The sequence below is a fragment of the Pinus tabuliformis genome, chromosome Q (genome assembly GCF_031772625.1).
Source record: "Pinus tabuliformis cultivar Carrire ecotype Pingquan chromosome Q, CPIR1, whole genome shotgun sequence".
In the NCBI taxonomy this organism is placed as follows: domain Eukaryota; kingdom Viridiplantae; phylum Streptophyta; class Pinopsida; order Pinales; family Pinaceae; genus Pinus; species Pinus tabuliformis.
This window is the reverse complement of record NC_142296.1, coordinates 1305271305-1305287387: the sequence shown is the minus strand read 5'-3', so window position 1 is coordinate 1305287387 and position 16083 is coordinate 1305271305. Positions and strand designations below refer to the sequence as shown.

The 16083-nt window shown below is 38.8% G+C and overlaps 1 protein-coding gene across 3 annotated transcripts in view; it reads left to right on the top strand.

The window, feature by feature from the left end:
- Positions 1-16083, top strand: part of LOC149224626 (putative serine/threonine protein kinase IRE4) — a 472510-nt gene that overhangs the window by 245355 nt on the left and 211072 nt on the right. For 2 of the 3 annotated variants that reach the window (XM_089386195.1, XM_089386193.1), the window contains exon 12: positions 6237-6325. In XM_089386195.1, the coding sequence (XP_089242321.1) occupies positions 6237-6325 (89 nt within the window). The remainder of the gene's footprint in view (positions 1-6236; positions 6326-16083) is intronic. The other variant, XR_016249525.1, reaches the window with a different exon arrangement.

The window sequence follows — 16083 nt, the reverse complement described above, 5'->3', positions numbered from 1 at the left end:
TGCTGGCCCAGCATCCTTTTTGGTTCCTAGATGATCCTCTGCATAGCGGCCACATTCTATCGCCTCGGCTACTGATGATGGTTTCCACATCCTAACCAAGGCCCTGATGCGAGGGTTTAACCCAAATATGAAGCGTTCAACTTGACGTTCATCAGAATCTAAGTAGTGAATGTATTTCACAAGCTCCATAAACCTTATTTCATATTCTTCCACTGATTTATTACCTTGAATTAATGTCTGAAAGGCTCCAGCTTGTTGTTCTTGAAAATATGGAGGTAAATACTTAGCACAGAATCTTTTGTTGAACAATTCCCAAGGGACATTATCCGTTGTGAGGTGTAGTTGTTTTTCTAGATTTCCCCACCAAATCAAGGCACTCTCCTTTAATTGAAATACAACAATTTTTGTTTTTGCAAAAGAAGAGTAATCTCTTAATTTAAAACATATGTTCATTCCTTCTAACCATGCCTTAGCACATTCTCCAGCTCGACCTCCTGAAAATCTGGGAGTTTAATTTTCTGAAGCTCCCTAGAAATATCTTCCTTTGATATTTTATACTCAAAATTCTTTGGTTCCGCTGAATTGGTTGCTAAGGGTTGAGGTTCTTCTTTGGTCTTAGCCATTGTTGACCCTTTTAATGTTTCCAATAAGGCTTCTAATGAATGCATTATCATAGTCAACTCTGGTGCTGGAGCGATTGGTATTGATGATGGTCTCGATGGAGGTGATGATGATGGTGGTGGCAATGGAGATGGTGATGACGACGGTGGTGGCATTAATGACGGTGATGCTTCCTGATCACGTCGTCGTCGCTGATATGTCCTTACCATCGTAGTGTTTCCTGGTATACACAATAAAATTTGTAAAAATTTGAGGTATACTTTCAGATTTAACACTTAGTTTTGCAATTTCAAATTTACAAATGGGTATAGTTTTTTTTGCTATTTTTACCTACTAGGCAAGTCTTACTGGTACCGAGGTCAAGGAGGGTGGTCTCGCGACCTCCTTGTCCTAATGCAGGGAATCCTACCCTAATGCGTAATAATACTATTCTAATGCATGAGTCTTTAAATTAGATTATTATCATAATCATTGTAACATAACATAAATAATAGCCTAAAATATTTATGCCTAACTATATATAAAATAAAAACGTAATATAATCTAATATATATTACTCAATTTTTTTATTTTTAATGAATAATCTTAAAATAATTATATATCATTTAAAAACATTAAAATTTAATTTGCTTAGTCATGGAAGCAATGTCTGCAAATATATATAAATTCAATCGTCTTCTATATATAGTTTTACGCGACTGGTCATAAGTCCTCACCGAGTGTATAAATACGGCATCACATATAAAGTTAAATATATAATTTAATATAAAATTTGTACTTATGACACATACGTTTGTTGTTGTTGTTGTTGTAAATATTGATATGGTTAATATATATTTGTATAAGTTAGATATTTGTTCCGACCAAAATAGACCTTGCCCACAAAATAGTGTCTCGCAAAACGGTTATTTGTTCAACCAAAGTTGAACTTGCCCTTCGTATTTATTAATATCGAAATTTTCTCTACAACAAAAAGCATAAAAGAGCTTCGATATAAGTATCGATTAAGAGTATTGAAACAATTACCAAAGATTAATAGCGGGAATCTATGAGTACTTCGTCATTATGGAGTCTCAGCTTCATTTATTTAAAAAAAATACTTTACAATTAAATATTATTATCAATAACAAAATTAAAAATAAATAAGTATCGATTAAGAGTATTGAAACAATTGAATAATCTTTGCAAATGGGACGTGGCCTGTCCAAAGATATGATACTAAATTACAATTCATCACATTTATTAAGTCCAAAGGCCCTATTTATATAATGTATAGTATAATAAGCATTGATAACAATTCCTTTGTCTCGGTAATGTCTTCTTTAATTATTTACCTTGTAGCTTAAATTGATATCATTTAATCTAGTTGTTTCGGACTCTCACTGAATTTGTAATGACAACCTAAAAAAATATTTTTAAAATATAAGTATTTTCAATTCCATCCAAATCATAGAATTTATTTAATAAATTTACTATAGGAAGGTTGGCGGTTCAAAAACCCTGCCCGATACTTTCGTATTTTATATCGCATACTTTCGTAGTTGTGTTATGTTGGCATAAGGCATGGATGTGTGTGTGAATGAGTTTTTCTTCCTGTGTAACTGGGGTTGATTATTTGACCAAGTGGTGGGTTTGTTATATCCAACGAACCATCATTTTATTGCATTCTCTTTAGTATAATCAACGCTCCAATTCAGTATCGCTATATATATAACCATATATCATATATTTTAAATGACTCGCACCCGCATTAATTTAACTTAAGGACTGTAAATAATTTATGATATAGTATAACCGATGTAATATATATTGATGATGTATATTCATGATATAGTAGAAAGGACTATAAATAATTTAATCTAGGGTTATTTACCAAAAGAAACCTCACTTATATATCGAATAACTTCTTGGTTGATAAATTATTGGTCGAGAATAAAAAGGCACTTACCCGCGGAATAACTTCTCTATCGAATAATTATCCACGAAAAAAGGAACATCACTTATAACATCCATGGCTGCAATACAGAGTCGGAATGCTTGGAGGGGAAGCTTTGTAATCTATCTCGCTTCTAACGAATACTCGATGTGGTTCGTTGCCCTATTTCAAAGCCATTTGAAAGGCATTGTCTATGGAGGTCGCGGAAAAGGGAACATTGCTTATAACATCCATAAAGACTGTAAATAATTTAATATATGGTTACGATATGAATTAAGGTTCGACTCCCACGGTTTACATATTTGACACCTGATTCATCCCTTGACACCTTAATTCATCGCTTAACACCTTGATTCATTGCTTGACACCTTAATTCAAATAAAATTATTCCCTCGGCCACGATAACCAAGTTTGGTACACGCGTCTCCACTATAACACGCCTGCATGATGCGGTGTGGGTATATTCAATAAGTTAATTCCCTTTCAAATTGCTTGCCATTATTTAGAATGGCAGAGATATCGTGCATGGCTTTCAAAGCTCAGGTCGCATTTCAAATCGGATTTTGTATTCCGCAATCACGCGGTGCAGTAGGACTCTCTAGTAGCCAAGCTTACAGTTAAAAAACTCTCAGAGAAATAGACCTATTGCTACTCAGAGGCCGAGGTTGATGAAGGTGCGAAGGAATTTAAATTCATCCAAGGGTAAATCTGCCGCCTTTACTGGTAAATTATTTCATAGCAAGAATAGCTTGGGGTTGAAAATGCGAATACAATCCTTTTCAGTCAAATTCAATACGGAGTCCAATTAGATATTACTTCAAGTGCGATATGAATCAAAGATCAAGTGCTTTTGCGCCATTTTCCAGTGCATTTGGGGAGAATATTGGTAACCAAGGATTTAAGCCGGTGCAGAATGACCATCTAAAGCCATTTGCAAAGAGTGGCTCCGCTAACAGAACGATGATGAGGAGTTGGGCAACCGAATACGTAGCTGGAATCCTTTTGCTGGAAAATTCGGGAGTGGTTCAAGTGTTGCAGCCAATTCAATATTTAGTGATCTGAGATTGTTCTTCAAGCTAAACAAGTAGTCCTCAGTTCGCTGAGCGAAGGAATTTAATGAAAACTCAGAGCAGACTTTTAAGTGAATCACAGCATAAGGATTCAATTCTCAGTGGATGGGTTAAGCTTAGATATTTCCTTAGTGGATGGGTTAATTGTGGTTCTCATTCTTTGCTTCCATATTTACTGTACAGACTTTTGGCTCTGAAATTCAGACCTAATAGATCCGAGAGTTTGAACATGGCTCTGATACCAAATGTAAAGACTGAAAATAATTATAACAGTTTTTTTTACTCTGAACAGGATATGAAATCATAAAATGTAAAGACTGAAAATAATTTAAACAGCTTTTTACTCTGAATAGGATATGAAATCTTTATGAACATTCTCTAAAATTTAACAAAATTTCATATATCAAATTGATTGATTTGATGAGAAGGACCTACCTGGTTTCCTGCAGATGAAGAGGCTTCAAAATTGCTCCAGCTCTCGCTCCCGTTACCAAAAGACCATAACCTCCCAGCCAAACTAAGTACAACCTAGGTACTCAGTCCAGAATGCTTCTCAATTGCTGCACTCTGTTCCCCCGTGCCCAAAAACTTCAGAACAAACAAGGCTTAGTCTTTTCTGTTGAAAAATTCTGTGTTACCAATTTTCCTCCTCCTTTTGATCCCCCTTTCCTCCAACTACCTCCTCCTCCTTTTTAGTTCCCGTTCACCGACTTCCTCCATCTCCGTGTCCAAATTTTGATACGTGTTGATTTTATAAAACAAAATCTAATTTGATTTGGTGATTTTATTCAAATATCTAAATTTGATTTAATAAAGTTTATTTATTATTTTAATGATTTAATTTAATTTATAATTTTAATTTAATTAATTTTATTTAATTTCATAAATTTTAATTTACCAATTAAAATTTTAAACATTAAAACTGACATTTCTGTTCGTTTGAGCGTTTATTATATATATAGTGCGTTACATACAGGTCCATACATATGTAGCTATCGTATGGAGGCCTCATATGTATGCTAATACTTGTATTTTATTTATAGCTATAGGTGGGTCATTACATTGACTGACAAATCTGGCCAGTTGTGCAACCTTTGAGCCTCTGCGTAGTGCTTGTGTAGACCCCAAGGTGCTATGCCTGGAACAACAAGAAAAATGACGTCCTAGCTGACTCTGCCTCTCAGAGAAATTCGCTTGGCCTCTTGGAGGATTATTGGACCAACAACCACTGAATTTCTCTCTCCTTCAGCAAAATTGATGTCCCTCCATAGCCTTCCGCACAACTGCATTGGGAAATATGGCCCTTCTGATGCTGATTCTCTGGGTCTGGAAAAACTCTCCTCTGTACTCACTGTCCCTGCCCCTCTCTGTCTCTGCTTCCTTTCTGAAGCTCAAACTCTTCCGGCAACAACCGCTCTCTAGAATAATCAAACTCTCCAAGGAAAGTGATCTCTGTGTGTATGTTCTCCATCTATCCATTGACTTCTTCTTATAATCTTCTGTTAGGACTCCAACGACCAAGATTAAAACTTAATCAAGGACTAAGATCATATCGGAGTCGATCCGTGTGAGTTTCTAGATGTTTCACACCTTATCTCAATTAATTATGATTAGTTAACCCCTTTTCTAAGTTTAGACTAAGGAAATAATTAAAAATAGGCTAATAATCGAATTGCGACACTTATGTGTGGAATTTCCGGAAACGATTTCTAGGTTATGGAGAACTCTTGTGTTTTAGCCTCTCCACAAAATTTTGAGACTAGAACACCTCCGATGCTACAAAAACTAACAATGTGATCAAAATTTCTTCACACCATAGAAGGGGGCAACATCATCCAAAACTTATTTGGCTAAGAGTGAACTCTTTGATGGCGTGGGCCCTGTCTGTAATCTATTGGAGACTGAAGCACATTTTTTGGGAGTGCCAGTTTGCTAGAAGTTGCTGGAAGTTCATGCAGAATCAGTGTTAAATGTTGCTTTATGGAATCACCTATTTTTGTACTGCATTGTTTGGAGATTGTCAGTCCTTTGTTTGATTTGTTTTTACGCTTAGTTGGCATTGCTTGACGATTTCTGCTTTATTCATTCTCTGGAAGATCCAATGTTAATCTGTTTTTGAGAATGAGTTCGCTCATTGTTGGCTCCATTTTGGCATGATGATATATGCCATTGTTTCCTTGCTAAGGGCCTTTGTTGACAAAAAAAGGAGAGTCTTTAGAGCGCTTAGCATGTTTATACTTTATTTCAGTTCTAGTTGCTTTACAGAAGATGTTATGATTTCCGTTTGTATGTCCTTGCAGTTTCTGCTCTATTGTTTGTAAATAATTTTCCTGTATATATAAGACATTTTTTCCAAAATAAATAAATTATGGATACCCTCTTTATGCAGGACTGTTATAATAACTAGCCTCATTTGTTTTCCTTGGATTATTTTGGTTTTCATAATTCGTTGAATAATTTTACTGGTTTCTGATTCTTTTTAATGAATTTCTTGTTCCATTAAGTAAGAAAGAAATGTAGATGCATTGTCTATATATGTGTTGAGAGTTTTATATCTATGGCTATTGCTGCTGAAGTGTGTCATTTTTCTGTTTGCTTTTGTGTATCAGATAATTTTTGATAACATTCTTAATCGCAAAATTCCTTGGCCACCTGTTCCTGATGTCATGACATATGAAGCAAAGGATTTTATTGGCAAGTAAGCTTTTTTTGGCTCATGATAATGTTCCCTTTAAATTTAATGTTAAATGTTTCTTTGATAAAGTTGTGCCATTTGTTGTTTAAGTTCTGTGGCAGAAAGCATTGCTGCCCTTTGAGGCGATGCAAATCTTTTTTTTACCCATAGGAAAATCTGGGCAGATCAACCCCCAAGAGGATCTTTTAAAGCCTGCCGGCCAGACTAGCAGGGTCCAACCCCAAGGGCGTCGAGGAGAATTGACTCCGTGACCTCCCGATCGACGAGGTAGTTGCTAAGTCAACTGACACGGAGATTCAAGATTCGTGGTGTCGGATTTGGACATGTTGACCCCCCGGAACAGGACACGTAGGATTCGTTATATATTATTTTATTAAAATATATATATATATATATTAAAAGTTAGATATTTCTTACACAAATTTTAATTAATGATACAAATTTATTGATTTCAAATATAGATCTTCATCTATAGCTATTAGCATGCATAGTACATACAAAAATCAAATACATATCAATCTATTATCTATTTCTTATGCTTGGCCCTCTTGCCACCACAAGAAATGTCTAATTTTTTAGTCTTGTTGGAAAATCAGGATCTTTGTCATTAATATCACCCTCTAAGCATTAATATCCAGAGGTATCTTTGTCATTACCTCTGTATCTGTATAGGGATCTTTGTCATTAATATCACCCTTTAAGCATTAACATAAGATAGAACAAGCATAACATGTCAAGTCAAGATTTTGTTTGAGTGATGCGTACATTTTTAGGAGGGTCATGATATAGGAGTTCGACAACCAATGTCACAAACATCAAGGTACATAGAGGGATTGGTGCTCTTGATTAAATACGAGTTCCATACCCTAATACATGACAAAATTCAATGGAAACATTGCAATCCCCCAATCCTAAAATCCTGAAAAACTGATAAGTCTGTTGGATTTTGAATGAAATCTAAAATTCTGCTTTCTCCATATGAAATCCAATGAGGCCGGAACCACTCTCAAACATCCTGAGTCATTTCATGGTAATGTTAAAAATTTAAGTATAATCTTCATTTTGATCCTTTTACTTTAAGAATTTAACATTACCATGAATAGCATATCAATACTAGGGCCTAGACTTGATCATTAAGCTGCCAAAACGCTTGCCAAATGAAAATATGCGTGGCTGTAATGACCAAATGTGGCCTTTTCATATTCGTGCAGGTCACTTTTGTCGCCTAACGAGTCTTGGAAAACAGGACACGCTGCCAAAATCGTGACACGCAGTCAGATTCGACGTGTCAAAATAGGACACAACGTGTCATGGATTTTGGACACGAATCTCGAGAGAATCATGTCAGACACGATGGATTCGGGATTCGTGGGGCCTATAGGACGAATCCGGTTATCTAGGGTACTTGACAACGGGGACTCAACCAGTTGAGCTAACCCTTGGGGCTTGAGGGGATGGAAATCTGTTACACATCTAATTATATTTTTTGTGACTTGCATTAAATATATAAATTTTATTCAGAAATGAAAATGATAGTGGAATATATAAAATTGTCGAGGATAAAAGGGGGATTTTTTCATAATGTTTTCTAATTATAGCATTAGTGCACAGTGTTAAAAACTTTGGGCATCCATATAGAAAAGGAAAAACAATGGAAACTATATAATTGTTAGGATATTGGACCAATATTTATTGTTGGATTCTATTGAGGTTCCAAATGACTGACATCGTGACTTTCATATAGTGTCAAACATTTGGAGTATGATGATGATGTTGCAAGGTTACTATGACCAGAATTATATTGAATTGAGAAAAGACTATAACTGTGGACCTTTTTTCTCCAAGAGTGTATCCTACATTTTGTTCATGCTTACAGAAAACACCTTACACAATCATACATTGTTTGCATATGAATTTCCCGTCCGAACATATACAAGAAGAGACACCATGCTTGCTTTACTATAGTGTTGATAAAACTGACATTGAAAAAAAATTGGTGAGGGTTTGGAAAACACCTCAAATAACATCGGAAAAAGGTTGACAAATTGCAGCAAACATTAAAAAATACAAAATATATTCATTTTTTTCAAAATTTTAAACATATAAAGCAACAACAATATTATACACATAAATATGGAGAAGGCACTAATATATATGATGTAGTATGTGCTAAATAAAAAATGATACATCAAAGTCGATACTGAATCCTATCATCATCAATATCACCCTCTAGCCATTAAAATAAAATAGAAAAATCATAATAGAGTTCATGACAGAGGAGTTCAACGATCACTGCCACCAACATTGAGGTATATAGAGGGCTTGGTGCTCTTGATCAAAATGCTATATCCATATTCTTGTGCATGATAGATTCGAATAAAAACCTTGCAATCCCCGAAATCTTGAAAACTGTTAAGTCTGCTGCATTTTGAGTGGATCTAAAATTCTACTTTTTCCTTATAAAATCCAATGAGGTTGGAACTGTGAAATTCTTAAACACAAAATCCTTACTGCGGCAAACTGATGTTAATACATACAAGTTATTTACTGTGTTCTACAACAAATATCGAAGTAAATACAACTGCAACATTCACTATTTAAAATAATATGCCGAAACAAGAAACTGAACAATAGAGAAACATACACACAAATGACACAGTTGTTTTTGGACAAACGTTCTCAGAAAAACCCAATGAGGGAAAATCGGTGCAGTAGATTTGAGGGTTTTTATTATTAAGTGAAGTATTTTTGAATATAACCACTGGATGCCTTCCTGACAATCCAGTTATAGAGAAAATCACTTAGCAGAAGAAACTGGTGAGATTACCTCAATCTACACTGCAAGTCTTGCTTGATCTGACAGCTAAACTACAAGTTCCCTAGCTACTTCTGGGCTACCCCTGTGTGGGCTAGATGCATCTCGATGCTGAATATCTGGTTGCTGCAAGTCCCATGTTGTCCCTCTGAGTTTGAAGTCACTGCACTGTTGCTACTACTGCACTTTTCCTCTCTGCACTATGCTGCTCAAACTTGGTGTTCTAGCCACTGCATCTGTCGTTCCAACACTCCTCTGCACCATCCAACACTTTGTCCATCTTGCTACTCCTGAGCTGGGCTCCAGTAGCAAGGAATTGATCCTAGAGGTTGGCTCCTCAAGGATCCTGCCCATCCGTAACTCTTTTGTACTACAACTCCAAATCAGCCCACCTCCCTCCTGGAGGTATCTTGGCTGTCATGGAAAACTTCTCCTCCTTGATCTTTGCGGGTGCAGCCTTCGGATCATGTTTCTCATCTTTGTCCTTCTTCCTGAAAGGACACTATGTTGCATAGTGGACCATTTCACCACACCTGAAGCATTTTATCTTCGAGACGTCCTTCTTCCGCCTTCACTGCTCCTGCTGCCCCTTCGATGCAAGGGCTGCATTCTCATAGTCCTCCTTGGGCTTTGACCTACTGTTGCTGCTTTTGTCAAGGTTGCACTTGATTAGATCTCTCCTCAGCTCTTCTTGCTTGAGAGCTGCCCACATACTATCCTAGTCTAGAAAAGCTGCCCTGCCCAGGATGCTTTGGACAAAGACTTTCCACTCTTCTGAGACTGAATTTAGGGCCAATCTCACCATCTCAAAACCTTGAGGTGTAGACCCCACAGCTGCTAACTCGTTTCGGATCTCCTGAAGCTTCGTGAGGAACAAATCAATGCGCTCCCCGTTTTGCATCTGTGTAAATCTCAGTTTCTGCTTTAAGTACATCTTTCGCTGCTTAGAAGATCCCTGATATAGTGTAGATAATTCATCCCACATGTCCTTAGCAGTCCCTCTGCTAGCCATGTTATAGACTACACGATCCTTTACACCGTCAAGGATCATTCTCTTTTCCTTCACCATTTCTGCCTTGTACTTCTTCAGCGAATCTGGATCTGTAGGCTCAGCCACCACAATGTTGACATATGTCTTGAGGGAATGCTCATCTAGAGGGAATGACATCCTTGCCTTCGAGATGACATAGTTGGATGCTCTGTCCAATCTATCTTGATCCCTCAAACCACTAGTTGCCATCTCTGCCACGAAAAAATGTTGAACTGCTCCTCTCTGCTTCTTACTACTGCTGCTCAGCCAATAAGAAAAATGGACTTCTTGGCAGGAAGTCTACTGAGGAAAAATTCCTTCACTGTGCTTCTCTTTTCTTCTGACGTCTTTCTGCTCAACAAAACGACCTGCAGAAAAACTGTGTCCCACCAACTCCTCACGCTGAGGGTCAGCCTTGTTCTCTCTACCACGGGAACATTTAGATCTAGAAGCCCTTCCTCTCTGTCGACTCACTCAGAGAGAGGTTGCCACGAAAATTTGGCTCTCTTGGCTTGGACTATGCAAACCCTTTGGGGATTCGAACTATTGCCTCCTGCAGCTATTTCGATCTGTTGTTCTGCTCACTACTGGGTTCTCTGGCACTGTTCTTCTTGTCTCATATGCACTGTTCTGATACCATGTGAAAATTCCTAAATCCGAAATCCTTACTGCAGCAAACTGATGTTACTTCTCCGACTTGTTAATCCATACAAGTTATCTACTGTGTTCTATGGTAAATATAGAAGTAAATACAACTGTAGCATTCACTATTTAAAATAATATGCCGAAACAAGAAACTAAACAATAGAGAAAGATATACACAAGTGACGCAGTTGTTTTTGGACAAACGTCCCTTGAAAAACCCAATGTGGGAAAATTGATGCAGCAAATTTGAGGGTTTATATTATTAAGTTGAAGTAATTATGAATACAACTACTGGATGCCTTCTCGACAATTCAGTTACAGAGAAAATCACTTAGCAGAAGAAACTGGTGAGATTACCTCACTCTACACTGCAAGTCCCGGCTGATCCAACAACTGAACTGCGAGTTCCCCGGCTACTTCTGCGTTGCCCCTGTGTGGGCCCTGCGTCAGCCTCTAAAGCCTTGCGTTAGCTCAACTGAGAATTGATCTGCCTTCAAAAGCCTTTTCCAACCCTCTAGGCTAAGAAACGTTAGCCTCCTCAGCAAACTTAGACTTCTGCTTTGGAGGCCACTACGCTGCTCTGCGTGGGGCTTGCATGAGCCCTTCCTGGCTCTGCATCACCCTCTCTGCCCTCTGCGCTACCTCCTCTGTGTGTCTCGCTGCCTCCCTGCTGAGTATTTTTGGCTATCGAGAAGATCCTCCAGCCAAAACTCCCTTTGGCCCTCTCTACGTGATCACTACGAAATCACTGCGCTGCCTCTAGCTTTAGGAATTCGATCTGACTGATCAACTCTCTATGTGTCTTCCAAATGACCCTCAAGTTTCCTTAAACAATCTCCTCTTTGACATTCAATGGCCTAAATTAGAAGCTAATCAATGGCTAAGATCATTTCTATTTGATCCTCGTCTTCTTCTAGAAGTTACACCCACAGCGAGATTAATACCCATTAATTATTTTAATTTGCTAAGTTTGGACTTAGGGTCTCATTAAAAATAATTATTTTAATAAAATTGTCTCCGGTTGAAATTTCCCAAAGCGCTTTTTGGGTTCTTTAGAATACATGTGCCCAAGCGTCCCTGCAAAATTTGAGACTTGAAGCACATTCGATGCTACCAGAATTCAACACTCCCTCTTAGCGAGGAATGTGCTCTAGCAATACCTCCAACTGAAGCGTCACACTGACTTCATAACATCGTTCTTTGTGCTGTTGATGTCCGACATGTTGTCCACCAACTACTGCACTGCTGCTGCAACTATACTGTTGTTGACACTGCTACTGTCAACACTGCACCAGTAGTACAACTCCCTCTAAATTTCTGCATTCGTGCTACTGCTGGCATTGCCACTGTCAACTGCCCCTGCACTACAAACTATTGCTCTACTGCATCAGCAACGGTAAAAACATCCCATATTATCGAACAATTGTTCAACATAGATGTATCTCGATGATGAATATCTGACTGCTGCTAGTCCCACGCTATCCCTCTAAAGCCATTGCGTTGTTGCTGCTACTGCACTGTGCCTCTCTGCACTACGTTGCTCAGACTTGGTGTTCTAGCCACTGCATCTGTCGCTCTAACACTCCTCTGCACCATCTGACACTTTTTCCATCCTGCTACTCTTGATATGGGCTCAGTAGCAAGGAATTGATCCAAGAGGTGGGCTCCTCAAGGATCCTTCCCATCTGTAGCTTTTTCGAACTACAACTCCAAATTAGCCCACCTCCCTCTTGGAGGTATCTTGGCTGTCATGGCAAACTCCTCCTCCTCGATCTTTGCGGGTGCAGCCTTCGGATCGTGTTTCTCATCTTTGGCCTTTTTCCTGAGAGGACACTGTATTGTGTAGTGACCCATTTCACCACAACTAAAGCATTTTATCTTCGATACGTCCTTCCTTCGCCTTTGCTGCTCCTTTTGCCCCTTTGATGCAAAGGCTGCATTCTCATCCTCCTCCTTGGGCTTCGACCCACTGCTGCTACTTCCATCAATCTTGCACTTGACTAGATCTCTCCTTAGCTCTTCCTGCTTGAGAGCTGCCCACATACTATTCGAGAAGTTTTCAAAACCGTTTTGAAAAACCGGTTACCGGTCTAACTGGCCGGTTAGCAAGGCCGCCGGTCTAAACCGGCCAAAAAACCCGGTTGGGAAGGCCATTTCGCCAATTTTTTGCCCTAACCGGTGAAAACCGGCCGGTTTAGGACGGAACCGGCCGGTTTTAGGCACACCCACCATAAAGTTAAAAAAGCATATTTTTTACTGTGTTTCAGGGGTTTTGGGGGGAAACTAAGGGTGTTTCAACCCTAACAATGTTGGCAATTAATGGTAATGTTAAATTCTTAAAGTAAAAGTGACATTTCCTTTAATTTTCATTTTCATCCTTTTACTTAAATTTTTAACATTACCATGAAATGACTCAGGATGTTTGAGAGTGGTTTCGACCTCATTGGATTTCATATGGAGAAACTAGAATTTTAGATTTCACTCAAAATTCAGTAGACTTAATGGTTTTCAGGATTTCATGGTTTGGGGGTAAACAATAAATGCAATCGGAGCTCCAAATGATGAGCAAAACTCCTGATCTAGATCCCATTGTGTTGGACGATATTGATCCAACATCAGAATGGGTGGAGGAGACTGAAGAACCTATGTTTGAGGTTGATTTTGATATCGACATGGCTTTAGTGGGGGATGACGCAGATTATTTGGTGGCATCAGAACTAGGATCAGTAGCGGCATCAAGGAAAGGCAAAGAACCAATGGAAAGCACTAGTCATGCAGGTCGACAAACTCGTGCTTCCATTAGGTCCACTTCTATTGTCATTGGTGGCATTGATACTGAGGTTGCAGATCAGGTTGAGGCATCCTCAGACTCTGAACCAGATGATGTCTATGTAGCTCCTGATGATGATCCTATGTCTAGTAGTGGTGATAAACTTGATGATTGATCATGTGTACACTGTAGACTTGTAGTAGGCCAATGGCCTCATAGCTTGCAGCATTGTTTTTGGACTTTATAGGCCATTTAGAGCCTCATTTCTTATGTATTTTGCTATTTTGTCGATGATATGTATTGCACTCGGTGCCATTTTGATATATTCACCTTTACATGGTATATAAGTGAGCAAAATTTGCATATTTTGTCTCTATTGGCTTGGAATCATGGTTTTACATCTTAAAAATAGTTTTGTTTCATTAAAAATTAATTATTTAATGTATTTTTTAAAACCGGTTCGTTTAGATGAAACCAGTCCCGGTTAGACCGGTTCCGGTCGGTGGACCGGTCTGGTCACCGGTTCCGGTTTTAAAAACTATGATTCTAGTCTGGCAAAGCTGCCCTGCCCAGGATGCTCTGGAAAAAGACTTGGCACTCTTCTGAGACTGAATTTAGGGCTAGTCTCACGATTTCGGAACCTTGAGGCGTAGACCCCGCAGCTGCTACTTCGTCCTGCAGCTTTTTTGATATCCCTCTTCTGCTCAACGTTGATTTCTCTGGCACTGTTCTTCTTGCTTCAGCTACACTGCTTTGATACCATGTGAAAATTCGAGAATCCCAGCCGAGTCTACTAGTGCAACAACTGATTAAACTTCTCCTATTTGTTAATTATTGAAACAAATTATTTACTGCTTACTACAACAAATATCAAAGCTAATACAATTGCAACCTTCACTTGATTAATTAATTTTCCCAAAACAAGAACAAAACAATAGAGAAAGATACACACAAGTGACATAGTATTTTTTGGACATATTTCCTCGGAAAAACCCAATGCAAGAAAACTAGTGCGACAGATCTAAGGGTTTTTATTATTATGTAGAAGTATTCTGAATACAACTTTGGATGCCCTCCCTGCAATCTAGTTACAGAGAAAATTGCTTGGCAAGAAAGACTGGTGAGATTACCTCACTCTACACTGCTGATCTTGGCTGATTCGGCAGCTGAACTATGAGTTCCCCGGCTATTTCTACGCTGCCCTTGCATGGGCCCTGCATCAGCCGCTAAGTCACTGCGTCCACCCAACTGAGAATTGATCCGCCTTCAGGAGCCTTTTCTAGCCCTCCCGGCTCAGAAACGTCAGCTCCTTCAGCAAAATTTGGACCTCTGCGCTGCTCTGCGTGGGGCCTGCATGAGTCCTTCCTGGCTTTGTGTCACCCTCTTTGCCCTCTGCGTTGCCTCCTCTATGTGTCACTCTGTGTCTCTGCTGAGTATTCTTGGCTCTGAAGAAGATTCTCTTGCCAAAACTCTCTCCGCCCCTCTCCGCAACAACTCACTATTGAAATTCACCCAGTAGTAGCTCTACTTCAGAAATTCGAACTTATGAACTGTGTGTGTGTCTTCCAAGTGACCCTCAAGTCTCCTTAAATAATCTCCTTGTTGATATTCAACGGCCTAGATTATAAGCTAATCAATGGCTAAGATCATTTCTACTTGATCCTCGTCTTCTTCTAGAAGTTACACCCACAGTTTATATTAATACCCTTTAATTATTTTATTTTCCTAAGTTTAGACTTAGGTTCCCTTTAAAAATAATTAATTATTTTAATAAAAATGTTTTTGGGTTCTTTGGAATACATGTGTCCAAGCCTCCCTGCAAAATTTGAGACTTAGAGCACATCGGATGCTACCAGAAATCAACACGAGGATGTGTAGTTGGAAAGTACGCAAAAACGATGTTTCCCAGAAGTGACAACAGAGCTAATGGCATGTTGGGATTGATACACTTAGATATTTACAGCCCTATGTCCACCAAAGCTCTTAGCGGTGGCGAGTATTTTGTCACCTTCATTGATGACCATTCTAGAAAACCCTGGATCTACTTCCTAAAGACCAAGGATGAGGTCATTGATTGGTTTCGAGAGTTCAAGGCTCTCGTAAAAAATATGACAGGGAAAAAGATCAAGGTATTGCGTTCAGATAATGGTGGAGAATACTCGGATAAAGACTTCACAGATCTCTGCGCAAAGGAATGTATCAAAAGAGAGTGGACAACTCCCTACAATCCGCAGTAGAATGGAGTAGCAGAGTGGAAGAACAGAACTATACTCGGGGTAGCAAAGGCCATGTTGTATGATCAGGATTTGCCTAGATTCCTATGGGCAAAATCATGCAACACAACAATGTACATTCAAAACAGGACACCTCACAGAGCTTTGGGAAGAAAATGCGAGAGGGAGTTTTCTTGGGAAGAAACCTGAGGTAAGTCATTTGAGGATATTCGGGAGTGTGGCGTATTGTCACATTCCAGATGAGAAGCGTAGGAATTTGGATCAGAC